Source organism: Numenius arquata, chromosome 18, assembly GCF_964106895.1.
Source record: "Numenius arquata chromosome 18, bNumArq3.hap1.1, whole genome shotgun sequence".
Classification (NCBI taxonomy): domain Eukaryota; kingdom Metazoa; phylum Chordata; class Aves; order Charadriiformes; family Scolopacidae; genus Numenius; species Numenius arquata.
This window is the reverse complement of record NC_133593.1, coordinates 9,599,272-9,624,660: the sequence shown is the minus strand read 5'-3', so window position 1 is coordinate 9,624,660 and position 25,389 is coordinate 9,599,272. Positions and strand designations below refer to the sequence as shown.

The 25,389-nt window shown below is 41.8% G+C and overlaps 1 protein-coding gene across 1 annotated transcript in view; it reads right to left on the bottom strand.

Moving 5' to 3' along the window:
- Nucleotides 1–18,934, bottom strand: part of MED13 (mediator complex subunit 13) — a 54,845-nt gene extending 35,911 nt beyond the window's left edge. Inside the window, exons 1-3 of the mRNA XM_074160459.1 lie at nucleotides 18,869–18,934; nucleotides 16,627–16,861; nucleotides 6,626–6,794 (exon numbers count right to left, since the gene is read on the bottom strand). Coding sequence (XP_074016560.1) covers nucleotides 6,626–6,794; nucleotides 16,627–16,861; nucleotides 18,869–18,934 — 470 coding nt within the window. The remainder of the gene's footprint in view (nucleotides 1–6,625; nucleotides 6,795–16,626; nucleotides 16,862–18,868) is intronic.
- Between the last annotated feature and the right edge of the window lie 6,455 nt (nucleotides 18,935–25,389).

Sequence of the window (25,389 nt, the reverse complement as noted above, 5' to 3'; positions counted from 1 at the left end):
TCTAAGCAACACTACAAAAAGAGCTTGCTCACGTTCCTGTATTTCAGACCTTAAATGAGACTAATAAACCTGTCATCTTATATTTTAGCATCCTTTAATTATTGAGGATGCAAATCTCAATTATCTGAACTTGAGCTTTCCAATGAAATATACGTGTGCTATAAAGAATAAGAACCCAGAACATATTTGAAAAACAGATAATAGCTACACATTACTCTGTTTCAAAGACAATGTAACAGCTTTCAGTGCATTGCTCATTCTGAAACATTTACAAACATCTTGTTAAGCCAGATTTTTTCAAAGTTCAAAATTGAAATACATTATCAAAATTTCATTTAACAAAATCTGAAGTATGTGTATATTTTTTGTATTATCTTATTGTTCAGTGAACAAAAAGAACAGATTTATTGTTGAAAGCTAAAAACCAAGAGCCATATCATTGTTTCATTTTTTCCTGATGAACCGACTACCCCTGTAACTTAAGCCAAATAAGAGAAAACTGCTTTGTGATGTAAAGTGCTAAATTTGTCTGCTTGTAGTCTCTGTAGCAACCCAATATTCCAAAGAGACAATCATGTGATCAATGCTCTCAGCTCCTGCTGTTTATCCTGCACTGTCCTACTTACAGCAGCTCTCAATTCCAGCTGTCTACAGTAAAAGGAAAAACATCACCTGCTCTCCTGCCGGTACACGATGCCAGAACAGCCTCATTAGAGCTGTTGTAAAAAAAATGTTGACATTGTTTGATTTGAAGATTAACATAGGGAGGAAATTTAAGACTGCAAAAAGAGTTGAGCAGGCTTTAATAGAAAATATTCCAACAGAATCAAGGAAGAGCCACTCAGTTCCAAGAATTAAGGTTTCAAATTAAATATATAGAAATAAATGCAAAACCTGTGGGTACACGTTGTTCTTGTATAGTTAACTCTCCCAAGTATGAAGAGGTTTTTTTGAGCTTTAGCATCCAGAAATCTCCTTGTTCTCTTCCTTAATGTTTCACAGCATTATTCTAGAGGGATCAAGCAGCAAAGCACTCCGTTCCCACTGAAAGAGGAGCCCATGGGAAATATGAAAAAGGTAACCAAAGAAGGGGATAAGGCAGAAACCTGGGCTCAGAACCCAAAGCAGAGCATTCCCTTTGTCTTCAGGGCAGTGAAGACCAAAGGGACGAGAGCTGATCTCTTTCAGAGTAACTGCTGTTACACCATCAACACAAACATTTCTGAAGTAGGCAGCAAGATCATGTCTGTGGCCCAATTGAAAAAAAAAAAATTAAAAAAAAAAATAAAATACACCAACACCACTCTCCCACTGCCCCGGCCATCCAACAGTGCAGGTTTGCCAACACACTTGCACCAAACCTGGGAATCGCATCCATTGTGGCTGGTTTTACCTCTTCCTCCCAGCAAGACGAGGTAGAGAGAAAACAAAAAACCCTCTATTCAGAACTAGGATAAGCACACCTTCAAATCAAGATAACCACATGTACAAAAGCTTATAAATTTGGGGGTTTTCAGCATTGCCCATGAAGTCATATACTTATTATTTACATCAGGTAGATAAAATAGTATTTCCATGAAAAAATAAAATAATGGTGGGCTGGCAGTATCAACTCCTGCACCCAGACTAATTTTAAACAGTGTTACCTGTGAAACCCGTGCAGCAAGTTTCATTTTGTAAGCTATGATAAGCTTATCACTTATGATTTTCCAAGTGGGTTTCTGGTGTTGTTTTTTCTTTTTTTTTTTTTTGTTTTGTTTTGTTTTTCATTTGTTTTGGTTGTCTGGTGGTTTTTTCTGGTGTTTTTTTGTATTTTGTTTAAGTGAACTTGTCAGACACAAGTTCCAGCTTGCCACCCACTGCAATTGGTTATATTATTTCCTATTTACAAAAGGGAAAAAAAAAAAAAAAAGACAACTACACAAGTAATATAGTAGCTTTTGGTAGCCTAGATTTTCAGTTGTCTATCAGATCCACCCACAAGCCACGGATTACTCAATTATTTGCTTACTGGGATTACAATTGTGTTAAAGTTTAGCAAGTTGTACTTACTACTAAAACTTCAAGAGATACCCTCCACGTAAGCACTTCATGATTTTGTTTCATTAGGAGTGTCAGACTAAATCTTCACTAAGGAGCTGTACCTAAAATAGTGTTTAATTTAACAAATTTCCTAATCATATTTATTCCAGGTATACACGACTATTTTAGCATCCAGTTGGCAAGAGGAAAAGTCTCATCTAAAGGCTGTGATTTGAGCAGTACAACCAGCCAAGGTAGACAGGCAGTTGGATGCAGCAGATCCCAGTCTCAGTCTCATATATTTAAAGGGTGGATATTTGAATAAAGCACATACAACCGAATTTCTGAAAGTGGCAATAACACTATAGGTTGGAAAGGAGAAAAGAGAAAGACATTCCTATTTGTCAAACTTTGTAATTTAATATGCAGTCATTTAAACCACATTATTGAGCTTCTGTAATCCACCTTGCTTTAAGTGATTGAAAAAAGTTGTGACAAAAACCAAGGCAATGATTTTTTTTCCTGTTTGGTTACAGCTAAGACCATTAGCAAAACCTTCTCTTTAGTCTTTTATTTTACTGCTGTTCTTCTGCTGACCCCCATCACCCATTCCTGAAAGCTGAAAATTGCCTACTTAAAAACCAGCAACAACAAAAAACCCACTGCACCCACTTTAGGGAGCGAGCTACTCCATTCCTGCCCTGTCTATAAACAGAAATGGAACTGGCATACTTGAAAACCTCAGACAGTTTCCTCAGGCACGGTAATCGTGACTTGTTCTAACAGATCAAATATCACCAAATACACGACTGTCTCACTTTTCTCAATGCTGATTTTAGACTGGGGAGAAGTAGGGGAGGGAGGGAAGAGCAGGTCATGGTTATTACCTTGCAGCCTTGTCAACATGCAGTATGTGACCACATAACGCAAACATTTGAGGTTTTTACTTTTTCCATAGCAAAATTTTTAAGATCTATTAAACAATAATATGAGGTTAGCTTAATAAGTTAGTTTGTCTGTATGTTTTAAGTGTTCAGGGTTTAATTACGTTTAATGATGTGATGGCTAAAACCATCTCATTCTTATTTTCTTGGTCATCTTTTTATATGCCACACTGGCATCAGTTTATGAACGTTAAGGACTGTCCTATTAAAGTTAAAATTTATGCAACACGAGGATGAAGTTTACTTTAACATAACCTTATACAAGGAGGAAAAACAACAGAGCAACAGACAGGAAGCCACAGCTGCCTGAGGATCTGTCATCCCAGCCAGACACCTATTAGAAATCACAGCCTTACAACTGTTGCACTACCACATACATACAAAAAGTGAAACACAACTGACTTCCGTTGTTGGGAGACCAGATACCAGAAAATCTCACATATTCTGGAACCACATGCTTTCAAGCAGAACTCAGAAAAATCCAGATGGGATCAGCTTCAAATGAAAGAGATAGTTCTATCTGTACATCCTTCAAAGAGAAAGAAAGTAAAAAGCGGGACTAAAGTCCTGCACATGGAGTCCTGGAGCTGAGGCCACAGCTCCAGAAAGCACACAGGAAGAAGTTGCCTCCACTGTCAAGAGCACCGACTGCTCAGCCTCTCATCAAAGTCTCTGACACTAAAGATCCCCAGCAAGAACAATCAACCTTATCAAAATCTGTAGTTGTAGTACACAGAGAACAAGTCTATACAGTGGCCAGCCAAGCCCCAAAGAGCAGGGTAGTATAAACTACAATCTGAAGCAGGCTGGTAGCAGACTTCTTATCCCCAGCATACTAAGTGCCTCTAAATTATATAGGCACGTGAATTCTATACTCAGGGTTTCTGAATGTTAACACAAAGAGTGGTCCCAAAAAAAGCAAAGCGTACATAGCACCACGGGATGGAAGCGGGCACTAAAGATAACAGTGACAAGGTCTGGACTGAAGCGAGACACCACTCATGCTGGGATACCAGGGAGTGGGGCAAAGCCTTCCTGATGTTGGGTACGCGCAGTTTCTTCCTGTACTTCTCCCACTAGTCAATGTTTTCTAAGAAGGAAAGGATGAATAAAAATATATCAACGCCATCATAGGTAATGTTTTTCTTCCTTAAGAATGATATACACATTTAATCAACACAAGCAATACAAAGAAGTAATTACAACCTTCCTGAACAGAAACGCTTTAATCCCTATGACAGACGCAATACCTGCCACATTCATCTGTGGCCTCTTCTACATAGGAGAAGCACTACTTTTCAGGGAGATATATATATATTTCCAATAGAGGAAGAAACATGAAGTCTTCTGAAAAAGAATATTCTTCCTATATCAAGAAGCTAGTGAGACATGCTTCCGAGAAGAGCATTATGAACATTACTATTCCTGTTACTTGAAAGATAGTGAAAATGCCCAAAAAGACAAAAATATAGCTTCAAAACTGTTCTGATTCTTAAGATATGTGCAGCCATAATCAAGAACAGAAAAGCTTTGGGGAGGGGTTGTTGGTAGTTTGTTTTGGTCTTTAAGTCAACCACATCTACAAAAAAAAGATAAAACTTAGTGTACGTGTTGCTGATTAAATGGATCCTAAGAAAGGAAAAATATGCAAGAGTTTTCTAGAACAAACAAAAACTAAACCTTAATACCAGTTGTCTGATAAGAAACATATCAGTACCCTGGGTGCAACATTCAGAGCATTTTCTAGTCAGCCTGTGAGTCCTTTTATGTCGAGTTTGCTGCAACCCATGCTCAACGTGTTAAAAGAGAAATGTCCCTTTGGACTAGAAGAGAACTCCAATTTATACAAGAGACCAAAATCCACTCAAACCATTCCACTTGACATTTCCTCCTCAAACAGAATGTGACACACTTTCTAGCTAAGGGATGGTATCACAAAGCACCTATTTCGGTCATTTGGGTTTCTCCCACAGGAAGTTGCTGGGAGCAGCAGAGGCCTGAACTGGTATCTCTGAACAGCCTAACTTTCCAGAGAGTATAGATTATCCAAATTGTAGGTATTTCTAGAAGGGATGAGCCAAATATGCCAAGAGCATGCACATATGTTAACCATTCCCCTCACTTCATTTCATAAAAGCCAGTACTCAGAACATCACATAGGATTGAGCTATCTGGTAGAAATATTGAGATTTCTCTACAAAGACATTGTTTTACACAGATCTGTGTAAATCTTTCTACATATTTTTCCACTAGTTCTGGACGGCTTATGATGTTATGATTGTTGTGTGGGTAAGCACACAATTCCTTCAGCTATTTTCTTTAGGCATCTTGACCTTCTGACCTTCTTGAAAAAAGAATCAGTCTCCAAATTAAACAAACACCACTATTTTATTTTAAAAGCTTTCATCAGCTTTTCCAGCTGCTGCAGAGAGCTTTATAGAATTACTGTAAGAGGTGCCATGACATAACTAACGCTAGTTTCAAATGGCAATTTGGAAAACCAGTTCCTCAAATGAGGAAAGCCCAGACTGTGCCAAGACAATATTGGCCTAAACAGTTAAAAGTAAACTCTTTACTATTGATTTATAGCAACAACAAACAGAAGAAATGGATGGACAAGGACACCCCAGAGAGGAAGCATTTGCCCTGACCAGCATGGAGAAAGAGATGCCTAGAACTAAAGGACAAGTTTATACATAAATTAAAAGCAGCAGTTCACAGCTACTAATAGAAACACACACAAACATGTGCTTCTGCTTCTTTTGCTCCCAAACAGCGCTAATTTTCTTTCAAGTTAAATTTATTGCAGAAGATACCAACAATGGCCAACCCCACACCCAAAAAGCAAAGCCACTGAACTCAAAATTTCCTGCATGCAAGATTTAACACATACATACACATTCCGCTCCCCCCACCCCAACAAAACCCCACCGTCTAAGCTTTAAATTACTTTGTATTTTAAAAGCTGATTTGAGAACAGCGATTAAACTTGTTCCAGCTAACCTACTTTTTATTCATTTCATTATTTATTGCTAGGCAACATAGACCGTGTCAAACCATGTTAGTACCACGAGAAGAAGTCCTTCCAATTTAGATCAAAAATTCTCTTCTCGCCCTCCTCCCCCTCAATGTGGAGGCCACATGTATTCTTATAACAGCAGTGTTCCCAGACAACCTTCTTTCTGATCAGGAACTGACATTTCAAATTCTCTTCTCAACATCTCCCGTAAGATGCAATTTACCCAAACCTCACGTGGTGCCTGTAAATAGCTCTCTAGATGCTGCCTGCTCAAAGAATGGCTCTTTCCTAGTATTTGCTATCAGAATTCATCCCAGTCACTATACTGGGAAGTCCACAGCAGGTATCTCTTCACACAGTTATCCTTTCATTCCTTTCTAGAAGACTCTGGCTTCTTTTGCAATATCCATATTATCCAGTCTGTATATAGGTAGCCAGAAAAGACTGGCTACTACCTTTAGTGTTACTTCCTTTCATCATAAGGAAGTTTTGAAGAAATCCAAAAGGAAGAAAAACAAGATAGATCCAGGTTCCCAAACAAATTATAAACAGAGTGCTCTTAATTAAATGTTTCTTCTAGCACAAAGCCTAAATAAACCATATAACTTCTTTAATAAAGCAAAAAAAACAAACATCCTACCTTTTGTTTATAGGTTTTTCATCTTTCTCATAAGGCTTCACAAACCATTTCCCAATGCGCACAAAATTCCGATTCATTAAACACCTCTCCAGCAGGTTGTGAACAGCTTTGAAAAGTAGAGTGCGACATTCATAAGAAAGTCCATTCTCCCAAACACCATCTTCCTCTTCTACAAGGCAAAGAGAAAAATATAAATTAGCATTGAATTCCATCCTATTATTTCATGCACATATCACAATATCCTTTCCTCTCCCACAAGCTTTTAAGACATTCCTATCATCGCATGCAACCAAAAAAAGCCTGTAACATTCAGATAATAACTCTACTCACGTTATAACAGTATAACTGCTAAAAGTAATCAGCTATAAAAATATCTCGTCTCCCACCAGAAAAAAAAAAGAAAGATTCAACAGCTATTTGTACGCAAAAGGAAACAGCTTGCACCAGTACGTTACGTATTTCAGCCTGCAAGATCACTGTAGATCTGTCCGCAAGGTGGCTTGTGCTTTGGGTAGTCCGAATTGCTTATCCTGAAGAATTAGCTGACAATTATGCTTAAAAATAAATTGCCCAAAGCCAAACTTTTCATATATCCTAGTGTCTTCAGCTAAGCTGGGCACAAATATTGTCGATCAACTGACTCTTAATGTTCATCAATTTGCTAGAGGAGGGGTAAAAAAAACAACCAGAAAACTGGGAAGAGCAAGCTGATTCTCCCCAGAAGATTCTCGCAACTGCAATTTTTCTTTTTAATTCAAAATAAAAAGCAAAGATATCTAAGCAGGCTAGTCCTGCTTTCTGATCTATTCATGTACCAGAAGAGGAAAACAGCAAGCACAAAGACAAAGCCCAGCTCATACTGATGGGATTCTGAAGTGAAACGCCGAGATCTTATGTGCCCCACAAATCAAACGCAGCCATGGAATCCAACTTACACAAGCCAAGTTGATTTGCCAAATTGGAGAGCAAGATTCATTACTAGAAGCAGTAATCTCTTCAACCACTCTGGCTCATAATCGGTGTTTGAACACATAGTTCATGGGCCCTAGAAGTACATGCACTGGTCCAAAGGATTACAATGGCATTACAACTACAGTCCACAAGGAAAATGAGGGACATGTGAAAGTTCCTGTAGTATCTCTCAATATATATGTGATATTCATTCCCAGCAACACGCTAATACAGAGGATAATGTAAGAGGACTGGAGATCTTGTCCTTAAATTACTGGAAATCAGGTCTTATCTTTATGCCTACAGTTCCTTGTATATCATGTTTTACATATATCCCTAAGGGTCTGCTGCTGGTCTCCTTGGACTAACCTAGCAGAGTTATTCTTATAACGCCATCGCTCTTATACTCCAGGTAGCAGCACAGACTAGAAGACTGTCTGACATAGATAAGGAGACATATTTTTACTTCAGTCTCTGGATAGTCATGGAATAATTTAGGTTGGAAGGGACCTGTGGAGGTCGCTTGCTCCAACCCCCACTCCGAACTCAAAGTTAGGGCTGGTTGCTCATCTCTCACATTCCTTTCCCCTCAGGCCTTCTCCGCTCACCTCCAAGAAGCAAGGCTTGGGTTTAGATTTACTTTCGTACAACAGGTCTTGCAACAGCAACCTCTCTGTTCACCCCTCCTTCACAGAGGATTCTAGTTCAAACAGCTTTCCGCTGGTTCGCTCGATGGTCAGAAAACCTCAGTAATACAGCCCAGTCCTTGCATTTTAAATCTCCCTTTGAAATAAGCCCCTTCACCTTTATCTGGAAGCCACTTACAAGCTTAAAAGGTTGCAATAGTATTAACTAAAGTCTCAATATCCTTAAATTAGAGAGTGTGTAGAAAACCAGACACCTAAGAGTTTTACTTAGAAAAAAATCTTACAGATGGTTACAATAAACAGTATTTAAGACAAAAGACGACAGAAAAAGGAATTTCAAGACACTACTGCAACCAGAACGTGGTGGCCGTATTTATATATTGCAAGATCCCACACAAGTAAAAGTCCATTTCCACCTAAGATCAGTGTTGTGAGTTAAAGAAAATTACTCCCCAGTATCCTTCTCTGAGCGACAGAATAAGAGCAGACAGACCTGCCACATCATTTATAAGCGAGGTGTGCATCATTACAGATGAATCATTACATGAAATAGTTTTCTGGTAAAGACAAGGAAATGCAAGGAACCACATTTCCTAAATAAAAGACCTCACCAGGAGTTTCCCACCCCACCACCCTGTGCCACTTTTGAAGTTCAGCGAAAAAAAAAAAACAACCCTTGTTTTTAAAAACCATAAAGCTACAAGATAATACAGTAACTCACTAAAGAAACATCGTACAAGAAGATTGTAACAAAAAAGCAACAAAGGTCCAAAGTCGAAGGGTATAAAGTGTTTGCGCCAAGAGGACACATTTTTCTGCAGACAGAGGGGACAGAAAGGAGCCCTGTCCCAGGGCAGCGCCGCTGCTCGGCCCAGGCTGCTCCGCCGGTGGCAAACAACCAGCTGGATAGAGCAAACATTAACTACAAGGCTTAATGATATTGGACTTTAACTGCACAATAAACTCCACGCCATTTCAAAGGTTAAATAGTTGGTTTCTATATGGCTCTCGTAATTTAAAAAAAAAAAAAAAAAAAAATCATTCTAAGACCATCCCCTGCGTCAATTACCCATTATAAGAGGAAATAGAAAGAGCTATTTCCAGCCTTTATGCCTAATTTTGTTTTGACATATTAGTGCATCAATGAGAAGAAAGATGCTGAAATGGCAAAGATACGGAAGTGCAATTCAAAGCTCGTGTTTTGATGGTCACACTACGGACACGAAGGAGAGGTTTTGATTTTCTGAAGACACTCCAAAGTGCCAGCTATTTCATTTAACTTTAATAGTCGCGCTGGCAACCAAGTTATGAGCAAAAGTTTGCATGCAAGAACTTGTCACAGGATTATAATTCTTAAGAGCTCTCTTAGTTTATTGCTGAAACAGAGAGCTCTTCGATGAGCATATTACATGGGGAAAGGGGAAGGCATTAAGATAGAAATTACAATTAAAACCCTAATATTTAAAAAGACAGCGTGCTGTAAGCCTGCCTCCCGAGCAGGAAGAACGTCTGGTACCCAAAATAAGACCACCTGTTCAAACTGAAGTGCATCTTGCTATAGAAAGGGAAGGTTAAATAAGATGACAGTTAAAGATACCCTCATTTCAGAACATTATTCAAATTCATACAAAAAAAAAAAAAAAGCAGCAGTAAGCGTTCTGTGTCTTTTTGAAATCTATTTAGTCATTCCCCTCCCCTTTTTTAGGGTGGTGGATGGAAGGAGAGAAACATGACATCTGCTCACATCTCCCAACTATTTTTCTTCATCATTCAAATTATTGTTTCTCAACACAAGAAAAATCCTCCCACTTAATAGAAATTGTACAAAGTAAACCATTTTTAAAAAGAAAGGGAGAGGAAGAGGCACTTTTGTCTTCTAATCTTTCTTTAACACAATAACTTAAAACGTTCAATCTGATAGTGTTAATAAACCAAAATAAGTTGCTGAGTCATTTTAAGAAAGTGTTAAGCCACAATTTCACTTCAGCCGAGTGTTATCCACAGAAGTGCTCTGGTAGCCCAAAGGTTAGAAATGTTATTTCTTATTAGTTCTCTCGGCTGCCCAAACCACTCAGCTCCTCTGTGTCAATCCATTAATCAAGTTACAGACGTATCATCCCACTATAATGAATTTAGTTCCCTCTCTCTTTACACCACATATTAGGCTAAGAATTGTCCTTAAATTAAGCTTAAAATTATCAGGAAATGAAGAATTAGTGGAAACAATGGCCAGGAAAAAGCAATTTTCATACTACACATAAATAACAAACTTTCCCAGACAACACTTCCTTGATACTACCACCATCCAATTCGGATGAAACAGTTGTAGGAGGCTATTTGCTTTTAGTACTTTTACGTTCTACTTTACTGCTTCAGGTGAACTGTATGAAGAATGTAAAGTTCATTTTTCCTGATTATGCCCTTCCATCTTTCTGGTGCTCTTGCACAATCATATTGGGAGGCAGGAGTTTGGAAACACGCTCAGAATACAAAAGCTTTGCATTTTTTAGTGAAATCTGAAAAAGCAGTATCTTTAAACCTTTTCATTTCATTCAGGTCAGATGTTTTAAACCATACTTGTTACCCACAGATCTTTAGCCAAATTTAGTAATCAAGGATTGCTAACAAATAAACAGATCTTTGATTAATATATGGGTTTTTGCAAGAATACCAATTTTGAATACAGTACTAAAAATGACACTTTCAAGAACACTTTTAAAGAATGTGGATTTTCCCCCTTCTTCCTTTTAACAAATAACTGGCCACATCAGCAAGCCATCAGTAAGCATCAACTCTTGAAAAGGCTGAATATATTTACTGTACCGTTAAAAATATCTTACTAATGCTTAATGAACTTCTAAAATAAATGATGCAAAGAAACAAACCACAATCAAACCTCCACTTTGGACTACAATTCTGCCCCCCCACAATTACTTCAATTACTCAGAGGAAAAAAGCCATTCCTTAGGATTGCGACTGAGACACATCTTTTAAAAGTTCTACTTACCTTCACGGACTTCCCTTCTGTCATCATTTGACAGGCTGCCAGTTACAGAAATAGACTGATGCAAAACTGATTTATACAATCAAACTTCCCATATAAGCTTCAGATTACAAGGGACGTATAATAAGCAAAGCAGCATGAAATTGCTGCTGCGTGCAGTATTGCAATAATATGACAGAAACACTTCATGTGAAGTTTTCTATTTGAAAAACAGATTTTTACAGTCACATACTTTAAATAAAATTTCTCAAAGCAAAAATTATCCAGTTAACCTACTGAAGAATAATTTTGAGGGCCTATATCACTTATGAAATAAGCGAGAAGCAACAGATTTTGTGTGAAAAAAGGGACTGACTACAGCTCAAAAATACCAACTGGAGAACCCAAGCAACACAACAAGCTTGTTTCTAGTAGAGTTGTACCTGTTATCTGCATCCATGGAAAAGAGTCTAGATACAAGACTCTGGATATCCAAACTGGCTGGAAAATTTCATCAACCGAGAAGCAAGCCAAAACATGAGCTACTGTCCAAATTACCATATTCAAAATATTCAGCACCAACACAAGCTGGTTTTTGCAGTGCTAGCCCTTTACCAGCATCACATATATAGGTTTTATGCTTTCTCTATGCAGCAGAATATTTTTCTGAGTATTACATATTTTAAGTATGACCATTTTGTAAGCTTGTAGCGATGCTCGTTTGTAAGGATAACAGAGTAACAGCTTTCCTTCACTATTTGTTGGGTGTCATTTTGGCTGGACAGGAGACCTGCTGCATAGGGACAAGGAAAGAAAAGCTGAAAAACTTCCTAGCTAAATGTTCCAATATCCTCCTTCATGCTGTCTTTGAGTAATTCCATATGCAGATATATTTTACTTATGTTGTTAAATCTTGTCCTTAGTGCCCATGGAGTCATTGTTCTTATTTACAGAGGTATAATTCTACATGTGACATCATACCTACAACCAACAAAATACAATGCAAAATCCTCATTTACTGTGACAAAGTATTTTTCACCTTACTCCAGAGGTATTTCACATACATGTCGGCCAAGAGAAAAGCAAAAAAGGAAAAAAGTTAATTATCACCCTCGAGCTGGTGCTCACACCAAGCCACAGAAGTTACACAAAGACTGATTCAGTAATTTTTGCATAATGCTTATCAGCAGTTTTGCTGAAGTGCACACATCTCTAACATGGAAGACTGAAGAAATGCTAAAGCATCAGCACACTACATGGCAAGGAATGTTTGTAATGCCTTCTTATTACATACGTATCCACCACAGACAAGTCACTTCAGCTCACAATACTAACACTAGGTGCAAAATTTTTAAGAAAGCAACCTTTTTTCTGTAGGAGTTAAATAGTTTTAGAAAGCAAATTATATTTAAAAAAAAAAAAACAAGCCACTAGCTGAACTATTTTCAAAGCAAACTTTGCCAACTACTTGCAACGGGCAGGGTTTTCTGCAGAGCCTTCAGTATGTAACTGGCTCATACTCCGGTTTCCATTGTATTAGAAGGAATGAGACACTCAATGCTGACATCAGCACAAACCAACCAATTCACAGATTTGTCTGGAGACAAGGATTTGATCTGTAACGCACGTGTCTTGAGAACTACCCAACACACAGAAGTCTCTGCTGCCATGACTGTTCCTGCTTTTACCACCCAGTACCAACAGACAAGCATCAGTGCATGGACCTTCCTCCTTACTCTTTCAACCTCTCCTACGAGCCCAGCAAAGAACCAAGACTGGCATTATTTTTATACATTTATCCCTCACAGGAGCATGAGGAATACTGTTCAGCAAACAAAAACTGATTAACTTGATATATGACAGGTACAAGGAAAACTCTTTAATTTTTAAAGTAAATTAACAAGATTTAATAGACACCAGAACAAAAATAAGACGGATCTTATAGCTCACCATTTAAAAGATGCAATTTGAAAGTCAAAGGCATACAGAAGCTTTCCCTATCCAAGCGTTAATCAAATTGTAACCATTTCCTTGGGACTATGTCTTGTACATAATTCATCCCCAACTGTTCTCAGCTTTGAAACCATCTACTGCCAATTTAAAAATAAAATAAAAAAACACACCACACCAAAATCAAGTGTATAGGTAACTGCTTTAAAACAAGAAAGAACCTATCTGATAAAGCAACCACTGATTTGACCAGTGAGAGACTGTCACCTTCTGAAATTTGAAGAGATGTCCTACTTTAAGGTTTGAGTTGCAGGAATTACTGTAATCAAGCCTCACTGTCACAACAAAAACATAATCTTTGAGGTTGTTAGAGGATAAAATACCATTTCACTCCCTTCTGTCTGCCTCTAGCTATGCTGGGGTAGAAACAGACTTGTGGGTTTTTTTGGTATTACATACAGTAAGTAGTTTCCTGGGGAAGGAAAAAAAATATGATTGAGGTCGATATTACTGATCAATCAGCATCTCTGAACAAGCCTCCTTTTGACATGCCCCCAGGCAACAACAAACTCTGACCATCAACAAGACAGTCATCCAAGGCTTGATACGAGAATTCAGATATAGCCAGTAACAGGCATTCAAACGTATCACCGGGGCAAAGGATGAACTTCTAGAACGTACAGGCTGAAGAGGGAGAGATATCATTTTTTTTTTTTTAATCTGATATGCAGAGATGTACACCCACAAAACTGTACACTCCCTCTTGAAGTGATCTTGGGAAGGCACTCTGTATGGGACAAAAGGATTCTTGAAGACTGCCATATTTCAAATCCCCGAGGGTTGATAGCCAAGACGTGTTCCAGACACTTCATGTCCATTGTTCATTGAAACTACAAATCACCAAAAAAAGTCAAAAACTGACAAAATACCAACCTCTCCTTAACAGGCATAGTTTTATACCAAAGGAAGACAAAAATCAGACTTTATTAGCGTTGGCCCTAGCATATTTCTAACTACAGTTCATGCAAGGCACACTTCCCCAAAAGAAGTCTGTCCGTAGGCAATGAAGGTGAGGCAACCAGCCACAGACTGCTCTTAGCCCATCTCAGCCCCCCTCGCCCCATCCTTTAGGGCAATTCTTCACCTACTGAGTAGAAAAGTTCTACATGAGGCAGCACCTTAACAGTCAGCAGCAAACAATTTCCAATCAATTTTGCAGGTAACAAGCCTCTGCCAGGAAGTCATTTATCTTTCCCATTGAAAAGGTAACAAGCAATCATTGGGAGAACAGGGCGATGTGAATTACTAGGAGAAATTGTCCACCAATGAAAAAAATCCATTAGGTCTATGACAAAGGTCAGATAACATTGTTTGGGTTCAGCCATAATTCTTTCTTATATAAGGTTCACATTAAGATTTTGTGTAACGGGAAAGAGAAGAAATGCAGGTGCAGGCACTCCTCAGCCATCTCCTCCACAATCTAGCTGATTAATATCTTTATCAACTTCTGGTCAGAAGAGCCAATCAGACTAACATACTCTAAGAGACGATAATGTCTCCTTTTCATTAAAAAGGAGACAAAAACATGCCTGCAAAAAGCAAGACATCAGATATATCTACACATAGACATAGGTAACAGTCTCGTGAGTGATAAGTATTTATTTAGAAAAGCATCTAACTGCAAGTCATGAACAGCCTCCCCTTCTGAAGCGCAGCCATCCACAGGTGACCTGAACAAAGAAAATACCCGAAACAATTGCAAAGACGTGGCTGGGAGACTCTAATCCCCTACTATCTCTCCCTTATACCCTAAGAGAGGTTAGGGCTTGATAAGTACCTAGGATGATACATGCTTATCTACGTGCGTAAAAGCATAATTCTATAAAAGCATAAATACACACCGATCTAAAAGCTCAGCCACAAAACACTATTTTCAAAAGGCACCTCTACACTGTATCACTAGTAGATAGATTCAAGAGAGAACACAAAGAAAGTTGCTCAAACAAATAATTTTGAAGGCCAGGTAGTGCAAAAACGCACTCTTCAAATGGCTTAACCTTTATTTGATCTTCCGCTCAAAAAATAATGTAACATATTTGTCTCAATTTAATCCCACCAGCCAAGAGCATATAAAATTTACATAGATACTTTCGCACAAGTGTTGGTCTTTGCTCAGGGCAGGCCCAGGCCAAAAATAGCATTTAGTCTAAGTTACATCTCGGTTATACAAAGGATGTTGCTGGCAGGTCAAGATTGGGGTTATTCACGGGGCAAAATAAGGAAGCCATAAATGCACTAAAATATCAAGCAACCTACAACATGTCTCATTTAAGATGCAAAGTTTCCAGTTTCAGGACAGACAGGAATACATGCAACATCCCAATCTTTGAAGTTAATTATTCAAAGACGTAAACATCACTTTACTGCATGAATTGTTTTTCAGATCACATTATTTTTGTATGAAAATTCTACATATTATTACATTCTTTCAGGTCAACTTCCTCAGTGGCACTTCAAACTCGTGTTTGTTCTTCAGCTGTCCACAAACCAAACATGACCAGCAGGAACAATTTCTGGTTACCAGGTCACCAAACCTCGGTCTCATTTTACGCTTCAGTAATCTGAATACTGTACGTTATTTGAAAGGAAATTGGAGTGATGTGACTTTGTTTTTTTCTTGAATTAGTTCAGCCTCACCACTTAGATTTACAAACCTAACTTCATCACCTTACTGACAAGCAACTGGAAAGCCATCTACTTTGCAAAGAGATCAAGACGTAAACATTTCCAAAACAAGCTGCCAAATCAGAAGTACAACATTACTGAGAAATATAAATATTGTCAGGCTTTCAAAAGTCTAAGTTCGAAATCAGGTACAGGGTCAAAGCACTGGGGAAGGGGGAGAGGGAAATCATAGAAATACACAGTTTAGAGATTCTTGCACAAAAACAGCAAGTTAGTTTCAGATGCCTTCTTTTGAGGGCTTCTCACCCATGATTTGACTTCCAATCAAAACAACTCCCTACGGTTCAAGAGTCGCAGAGATCTCTACAATTCTTATTACATAATAAAATGGGGTTTACTATTTGAATTTGAAAGTTCTAATTGCCCAACAAAAGGGATCTTATCAAAACATGTTTAAGACATCAGTTCTGAATCACAGGCACAGCTTTAGGCACAGCTTTCTTGTGAAGAAGCTGCCAAAATTCATAGGCTTGGGTTTGGTTTTTTTTCAAAAGAAACAAGTAGGGAGCAAAAACTCGTTTCTTGAAAATCCAGCAGTCCCAGACCACCTAAACACAGGCAGCAGCTGTTTGAACACCACACTGCCGCAATAATTTGGTGTAGATTGTAGCAGTAAATTTATCTTATCTGTAGACAACAGTCCATCTCGTACAGATTTTCAGAAGACAGCCCTGAGGAACAGCATCCTTTCACTGACCAAAAGAAGGTAATTCATTTCCTCCTACCTGAGAGATCATGATGAATAAGGTCAGCAAAGTTGGGGTCATCACCCCACCAAAATATCCACAGCTCCCTGCGTCCAGGTCTCTGGTCTCGGCGCCAAACGCTGAGTACATCTGCCTTCAGACAGCGACTGAAACTGCTCAAAATAGGGTCCTCTTCCGTGACCGGAAAGAGAATTGGGGCAGATGTTGGACCCTGCCATACGTATCGCTTCCATTTAATCCCAGTTAGATCAGCCTAAGGGAAGGAAAAGAACAACTGTCAGACACTGGTGTAGCTACAGAAACATCCTGCTATAACAAGATGATGGCACAGGAAGAGGCGGGTGGAAGAGAGGAAGGATTAATCCAATAAAATTTAACAGAAGCCATACTAGCAAGTTTTGTGCACCTTGGAAGATAAACTGGAAATAATTAGGCACCCTGTTTTAAAATCTCCTTTGACAACTGCTGTAAAGCAAAAGCTGTTCATTTTCACTGTAGCTTTAAGATTACAAAGAGAAAAGACAGATCTTATTTAAAATCTTTTAAAAAGTGAAAGACAAGTGAAGAATGTAATCATTTGCGGGCTGCAACTGCCCAATCTACTAAACACTTGCCTTAGCAAAGAATGTCTTTCTTTTTGCTTACTTATGTCTACACTACCTTTTCAATCCAAGAATACTCTAAGGAAATAGGCAATACAGTAAATCTACCTCAAGCACTCGTTCTTCCAGTCACCTACTACTTTGGAAAATTTCACAAGTTTCTCCATTGTAAAATATTCTCTGTATCTCACGCAGGAAGCCTCTCAAGTACACGTATTTCACCCACAGCTATCATGCTTTTCATTTCTCACACCACAACTTAAGAATTTAAATCCCGTTTTTATCATTAAATTACACATCAGACTTACGTCCGCATTATAATCCACCAAATCCCCTTCTAGGCAAAAATTCATTCGACTTCATAAAGTAAAAGAGTTACTACTGTATGTAATGGGAAACAGACAATTCCTGGGTTATCCACAATGCAATAACCATACCAAGTTTTAGCTCTAAGTTTTTTCACATGAGGACAGTCACCTCAAGGCACGTAGGGGAGGCACTTGCCCCTGGTTTCTCTTTGGGAAGGGACAACAAGGTAGGCTGGCATTTGCTAAGAAGTCACTATTTTTTTTTGTCCCTTCCCAATATGACAACACACATAAGATTACTGCAACATTTAAACCCAACATGGCAGCCTTCCTACCTTCGGGAGGAGAAGCAATTTAGACAAAAGACAGGGAGTCTGCAACAGTTGATACTTTAGAACGACTTTAAGATTTAAAAATGCACTACTAAGATGGAGCTGCAGGCCTGATGCAGGCTGCAGATATGTTCAGGCTGTCCAGATTCCCCCCCATCCAAAAAAATATCAGTACCACAGCTTGGCACAGGTTTCTACTTGTAACAGTCTCTAGCATAATAAATATCAGGCAGTCAGCTAAGATTAGCTAATTTGCATTAAAAAGCAGATGAAAGGGCTCAGCACAGCCACCAAAAATTGCATCACAGTCCAGTTAAATCAAATTTACTTTGGGGGCTACCAAAATCAACAATTTGAACGATTTCATACTCGGGTTTAAAAAGACTACAAAATGGTGCACAACAAAATAGAAGATGCCACCGCTTCACAGCGAGGGCATCGCCAAAAGCAGACCTCCAGAATAAAAACAAGCAGCAAAAGAGGGAGGTTTTTAAAAGCAGGGAGGGAGGGAGGGAGGTTTGGGCTCTGGTTTGCCTGGGATGTCAGGAGCGGGGAGAGAAAAGAGAAAGTTCCCCGAGATGTGGGGCCGAAAAGGAGAAGGAGCCGCAGAGCTCCTTACCCTCCTGCGAGAAATACCACGCTCAGAAGCAGAGAAGACAGGGTGGAGGGGGGTGGGGTGGGGGGGAAAGGAGGAAAAAGTTGCAGGCGAGGAAAGCGAAGGAAAAGGCGAGTGGCAGGGAGGCTACTATCCAGGAAGAAAGCGGAGGGAGGGGCGAGGCGAGACAGACAGCGATGGAGGGGGAACCAGAGGGGCATGGGAGAGTTGGCTGGCTCCAGGCAGGGCCTACTCTGAGGACTCATCCAACAGAAGCTATGCTAAAAATGGCTGCTTTGCTTCCACTACCCCTTCCTCCCCTCCCCCCCCCACCCCCCCCCCCCCTTCCTCCCTCCCTCCCTCCTCTCCCTCGCTCCCCGGGCTCCCTTGTGCCCTGTGTGGGTGCCGGCGGCCGGCGCTTACCAGGCAGAAGAGGTTGGAATGGCAATCCTCCAGGCTGGCCCCGTTCGGCACGAAGCAGGAACTCATCCTCACAGCCACAACCCACACGCCATTATCCCACAGCCTCCGACAAGAAAGAAAGAGACAGACAGAGAGAGGGAGAGAGAGAGAGAGAGAGAGACAGACACCGAGAGGGAAAGGGGGGGAAGGGGAGGGAGGGGGGGGGGGACGGGGGACTCTGCACACGCACAAATAATAATACAATTAAATAAGGGATTTACGTACAGACACACACGAGCACGCGAAATAGTGGCAGGATAAATAAGGCAGGAGGAGAGTGGTATCGGAGAGGGGGGGGGGGGAATAAAAAAATATATATTTAAAATTAAAACAAAAAAATTTAAAACAAAAAAAAAAAATTTAAGAGAAACTCGGAACGTTTTCTCTTCTTCTGGATATCGCACGGCGGGGGGGGAAGGGGGGGGATGAAGCCACCGTGGAAGGGGAGAACAGAAAGAGGGAGGTGGTAAGTAATCCAACGACGGGGAGATTAAGATCAAAATCCTCCCTGTTCCTCTTGTCTTCTCATTCGCATAAGGAGGGGAGGGAGAGGAGGCAAGGTGAAGGGGTAATTGATCCAACGAGAGAATAAAAATGGGGTAATTAATCCAGGGGGGCTAGGGGTAAAAAATCAGTTGACATCCCTCCTTCCTCTCTTCTCAGATGCCAAGCAATTCCTACGAGAAGTAGGAAAAAATAAATAATCCAGTGGGGGCAATTAATCCAGAAACCTCCCTCCTCTTCCTCCTGTTTCTTTAGTCATCAGATGAGAAAGGGGCAAATTGTGGAATGACTGGGAAGGATTGGCTGTGGGAGAGAGAGAAAAATCCAGGCTCGTCTCTTCGGAGTCCGAGGGCAACAGGGTGTGGGGGGGTCAGATTCTTCTCCCCTGCTCCAAAAATATTCCAAATAAATTAAAATTTAAAATCATAAAAACAAACTTGAGGGGCCAGAAGCAAGGCGAGTCTGAAGAATTCGTAAAGGCAGGGTAAGAAAAATTTCCTGGGGTGTACCCCAAAAAAACATCTGCGGGGGCAGGGGAGGGGTGAAGGTATTCCTTGAGAGAGAAAGGCCGCAGAAGTCTCCTTAGCAGCCCAGCGGGGGATTAAATTCCCCTGAGGAAACCCCCCCCTCCCCAAGAAGAAATACTCTTCGCGGAGAGGGCGAAACCAAAATATCCTCCGTTGGGTAAAAATCCTTCCGTGGGGAAAGGAGGGAGGGGGGAGAGGGGTGGAAGGAGGAAATTGCGGGTGACCCTCGAAGTCTCTTCGGGGAAGGATGGAGGAGTCTCCCGGAGGCCGATCCCCAGTCTTTTCGGGGGAGGAGGAAGGGGGTAAAATCGCAGAGTGTCTTCAGGGAGGCTCGCCCCCCCCTTCCCAAGCTGTCCTCCGGGGCCGAGGGAGCCCCACGAAGTCCACAGGGCTGGGCGGGTCTCTTCAGGGGAGCCCGGACCCCGCCGAGTTACCGTCGAGAGCCGGAGGAAGGGGGGGGATCCGGGGCAGGGAGGGCCCCCTCCACCGCGCCAAACCCTGCAAGACCCCCTCCAGCGAGGGGGGGGGGGGGGCGGGAGGCGGGGAGGGACCAGCCTCGCAGCTGGGCTGCTCCCTTAAAAAAAAAAAAAAAAATAAAAGAAAGAAAATAAAAATTTAAAAAAAAAAAAAAATGAGGTGGGGGGGGTGGGGGAGAGAAAAATATAAAATGAGTCTTCAAACGGAGCGGTCTCTTCGAACCCCGAGACCCCCCTCGGCGGGGTGGGGGCCCCCGCTCTCCTCAGGTGCGGGGTCTCCTCAGGGCCGCGGGAAGGCTCCGCTCCGCGCCGCCCCGCTGCGGCGTCCCCGCGGGGGCGGTGGGCGGAGGGCCCCCTCCCCGAGGTCTCCTCGGGAGGGCGGGGAGGCGGCGGCCGAGCCCCGGGCTCTCCTCAGCCGGAAGGGCCGCAGGGGGGAGAGGGGGGGGGGGAGAGGGGGGAGGGAAGGGGTCGGAGCCCCCACAATTCCCGGCCCCGCCGCCGCCGCCGAGACAGAGGGACGCGGCGGCCGCTGCTGCTGCTGCTGGCGGCGGAGTCGGTGCCCCGAAGCCCCCGCCGGCGGGTCTCCTCCTCGCTTCCCCTCAGCGGTGCCTCTGTCGGCGGCTGCCCGGCCGCGGCATCCTGGTCAGCCAGCTCCCCCTCAGCGAGTCTCCCCCATGTCGCGTCGCGGCCGGAGCGGGGCGGGAGGGGGGGGGGGAGAGGGAGGATTCTTCTCCCGTTTAATTCCGAGCCCCTTTTTCTTTAATGGCGGCCGCAGGGACGAGAGTCGGGGCCCCCCTGCCGCGCTCTGATTGGCCGGCGCGCCGTCACGTGGGCCCGCACCGCGATGGCCGCCGTCGCGGCCGGGGGAAGGAGGGTGCAGTGAGGCGGCGCGGCCGCCAGGCGCCGCCCCGGCGCTGCAGAGCCCCCCCGCCTTCCCCGTTGGGAGGCCGCCATCTAGCGGCCGCGCCGAGCCGTGGCGCAGCGGGTTGCACCGCAGGTTTCGGGGAAGCAGCGAGTCGGCGGCGACGCGTGTTCGAGTCCCGCCTCCCCCGAGTTGGCTGTCCCCTTAATGTCCCCGTGTCCCTCCCGTCGTGGGCATCACCTCGGGGGGGAGCACCGCCCGGGGACAAAGTCCGGGCACAGGCTGTGCCACCAGCAAAGAAAACACTTGTCCTGGCTCCTCTGCTGCAAATTGGCAGAGGTGTCCCAGGATCTGCCCTCAAATAGCGGGCTGGCACTTTGCACACTGAGCAAATTCAAAGATATGGAAGTACTGGTGAAGCTCGCATTAATATTTCATGCAAGCACTAATGCTCTCACTAGTCCCACAGACATCATATCTGCCGGAGCAGAACTGTACTCCAAAATTACATTTTTTTCCGGGCACAGCTGCATGTTGTGCAGTTTGTGAGGATGAAGTAGGTGGTTTCTGTTACTACACGCACAGATTCGCAGAGGGACTTACTTTGAGATTATTCAGAATTAAGATGCTAGAGTGACAGCGAAAGCTATTTTTAAGAGTTATTTGGAAAGTGTACGCATCTCGTTAATCCTCTCATATTACATATTAATTTTTTATGCAATGGTTTGCGTGTAGAATGTACCATTTTCAGTTACTACACAGAATTTTTTGACTGGGAAGTTGAAGTGAAAATACAAACCAGCGTAAAGTAAAAGAAAGACTGGAATGTCTCGGCTAACGTGACATTCGCCTTCAAATACGATCCGTTCGTGCAACAGCAGCACGTTGCATCACAACTATGCAACACGATGATGTTTCAAAGGCCCTGCAAATTATTTCAGGACTCGGGAACAAGACGAGTGGCAACCTTCTGCAAATGTCTTGATAGAGTAGGAGGAAAGAAGGACACTCTATAAATACATTTATATGATAAGTTTAAAAAAAAAAAAAAAAAAGAAAGAAAGAAAAAAAAGCGAGGCTAGATATTTTCACCAAGAGAAACTTTGAAGATTTACTCACACTTAAGACTATTTTTGTCTGTCGGTGTAGGCAAGCAAGAGTCTTCTTTTTATCTAAATAGAAGCTGAGTATTTTTAACGCAGGAGATTCATTCCCTCGGTGCTCATCGGCACACGGCAGCTGGGGAGGGCGCCGGGATGCGGGGGGAGGGCATGCGGAACCAAACCCCTTTCCAAGTGGAACAGATGGTTTTCTCCGTGGTGGCTGCAGACAAGGACCGCGGCGCACGAGGGGGGATCCGCTCTGCGCCGGCGCCGGGAACCCGCTCCTCCACGTTGCCCAGGGGGCACCCCAAGGATCTCCAAAGGTCCAGCGCGACGCTTGGGTCCTCAGGGGGATTCCCTCACTGCGCAGAGAGATGTTATAAAGTCCCGAAGGAGACATGCAGTGCGTTGAAGGAAATAAAAGCAGCATTCGGTATTAGCAGACAAGGACATGTATGGTTTTCCCTCTAAGAGGAAAAAGTATCCTTTGGTTAAACTGGGATTTGCTAGAGGGAACGGAAATCTAGTACGGTGGCATGCTGTGGGTTTGACGTACGCAAATGTACTCTTGCTTTTCCCCATGGATTTCAGGACAACACCAAATTTTCACTAGCTGAGACTCCATTTCTTTTGCCGGCAACAGCCCAGCTCAGCGTCTGGGAGAGAGGATTAACCCCACGTCTAACGCTGGGCTTGGCACTGATTCCCTTCACAGTTCTGAGGAACCCGGCTCCTGTCTCGCAGTTTACTTATCTGTAAAACGCACTTTGAGATACAGTTCATTAGTCACAATAAATACTTACACAGATCCCAGCACAGTCAAGTGCAGAACACAATTTTTTTCCAGTAAACACAAATAAAGAATTAATAAAATATTGACAAAAGAGGAAAGAAGACTAACACGTCAACTAGAGGTTTTATTTTAAGAGTCATTCCCTTCCTGCTTCACATCTGAATTCCAGAACCCACAAGCGACCAGCTTTCCCAGTCACCTGCACGGCACTGAATGACACAAGACACACAGGGTAACAGTCGCGTTCATGGTTGGCAAATTTTGGACCTGAGACATCGCTTGCCCTTTGAACATTGAACGTGCTATTTGGGAAATAAAACCTCCTTAAAAAATGGGAAGGAGGCAGATAAAAAAAAAAACAGCATCATGGAAAACTGCTATTGAAAATACGCTTTCTATTTTCTAGATAGGTTCTTACACAGTTCTGTTCTCTGCAACTTCCAGAAGTGCATTAAGCTGCATAATTAGCATCTGTCACATGTAGCCTTTTCCTTCCCTCTTCCTCTCCCTAGAGGGAAACTGCATGAAGAAATTCTAATATAAATTTTAGTATCTACACTGTGCAGCGCATTCATATTAGGAAAGATACAGGCGAGTAAGTTTCTGCTCGATCTTAGGCTCCTCTTTGTGTAATATGAACTTCACCAGTTTAAAAAAAATGCTACTGATCCAATTTAAATATTAACTAGTCTTTTGGAAAGACAACAGTAGTGGGGGCGGGGGTGAGATGATCCCCGTTGCATCAGATTTAAACCAGTGGAATTGTCGGGAACTGGGCAGTTATCGCTAAGTCACTGGTCCCGGAATTATCTCCCTACATTCGCACGTGGTCACACTGAAACATCCAGCCAAGAGTAGCAAGGGATAGAGGGTTTTCCCATTTAGTTAAAAGTATTTGTTTTGAAAGGAATAACGAGATTTTTGAAATGCATCAAAACAAAAGGTAGGACTTTATATTGCTTTTTCATTCACATTAAAAGATACTCCACTGTTGAATATAAAAAGTCAATGGACTGCAGCATCTCCAAGCGAATCTCTGTAGAGGAACTTAAAAGAAGATGCTATTTCTTTAGAAGTAAAGACTAAAAAGGAAGAAATGCAGCTTAAGAACAATAGCAACATGAAAAACAATGATGTTATTTAGCATTTGATTTCCATTCAGACTCTCTCCCAATTTTTCAAAGTATTTATTTTCTACTTAATTCGTTCAAAGAAAATTGAGATTATAGGATTGAACATATTGCCAACAACCTGAGGTATGAAGTGCAGACTGAATGCTTAAACTTCAGCTGCAGAGGTGGTAATTATTGTAATTGGTCCACGTGAAGTAAATATACCAAGCAGTATAGAGTTCAAACTCCTGCCAGTCAGTCTCCAGTTGGCTCCGACAGTTCTATCAGGAGGATACAGAGGTCTCAGCAGGACTTATTATTGGCAACTGTTCAACAGTTCTCTTCTCCAAATGGTTTCAAGGGGATTTGGGTGGGAAGAAAGATAATTTTTAACAAATTAAACTACCTAAAAATGGCTAGATGCCCAGAGCCACCTAGTCTGCATTAGTCACTACTACCAAACAATTTTAAAAAGAAGATTAAAAATATCATTGCTGTAAAGAAATGTCAATCCGCCTTTAACAATACGAGCAGCTCACTGCAAAGTTACCCAGACATGTACCCACCATACTGCCAGTATGTATATAAATACGTCCGGAGTAAAAGGTCCAGCAGAGTAGTTACACAGTGTGTAAATAAACATAGAAAACAACTAGCTCAAGTTACTGCACTCCAAGTATTCCTATAAGGGCATGCCATATAGTTTCAAGAAATTAGAAGACCACTTACTTTTTAATTAAAAATGACAATAGCAGAGCCCCCATAGGAGATAAGATTAGGGGGACTGTTTATTTCCCATTAGTATTTCTCTTACAGCCTTTGTAAGGTGTCTGTAATTGTGGTGTAAAACATAATTTAGATTTGCACCGAGAGTTTTCACAGGAGACTCCGCTCTGTGCCATATTAATGGTTGACTCCTTTGTTTGGATTTTGCAAATGGTGAATATGTCATTTTTAGCAGAGGTCTCTAAGAGAAGATTTGAGTTTAATGTACGGCAATAAAAAGAGGAATATGAGAATTCTTGCTCTCTTTAGTGTCAGCTTTGGTTAAAACGTATGAATGCACATGAATAGTCTTGTCAGAATCTCTGGGGCTACTGACATT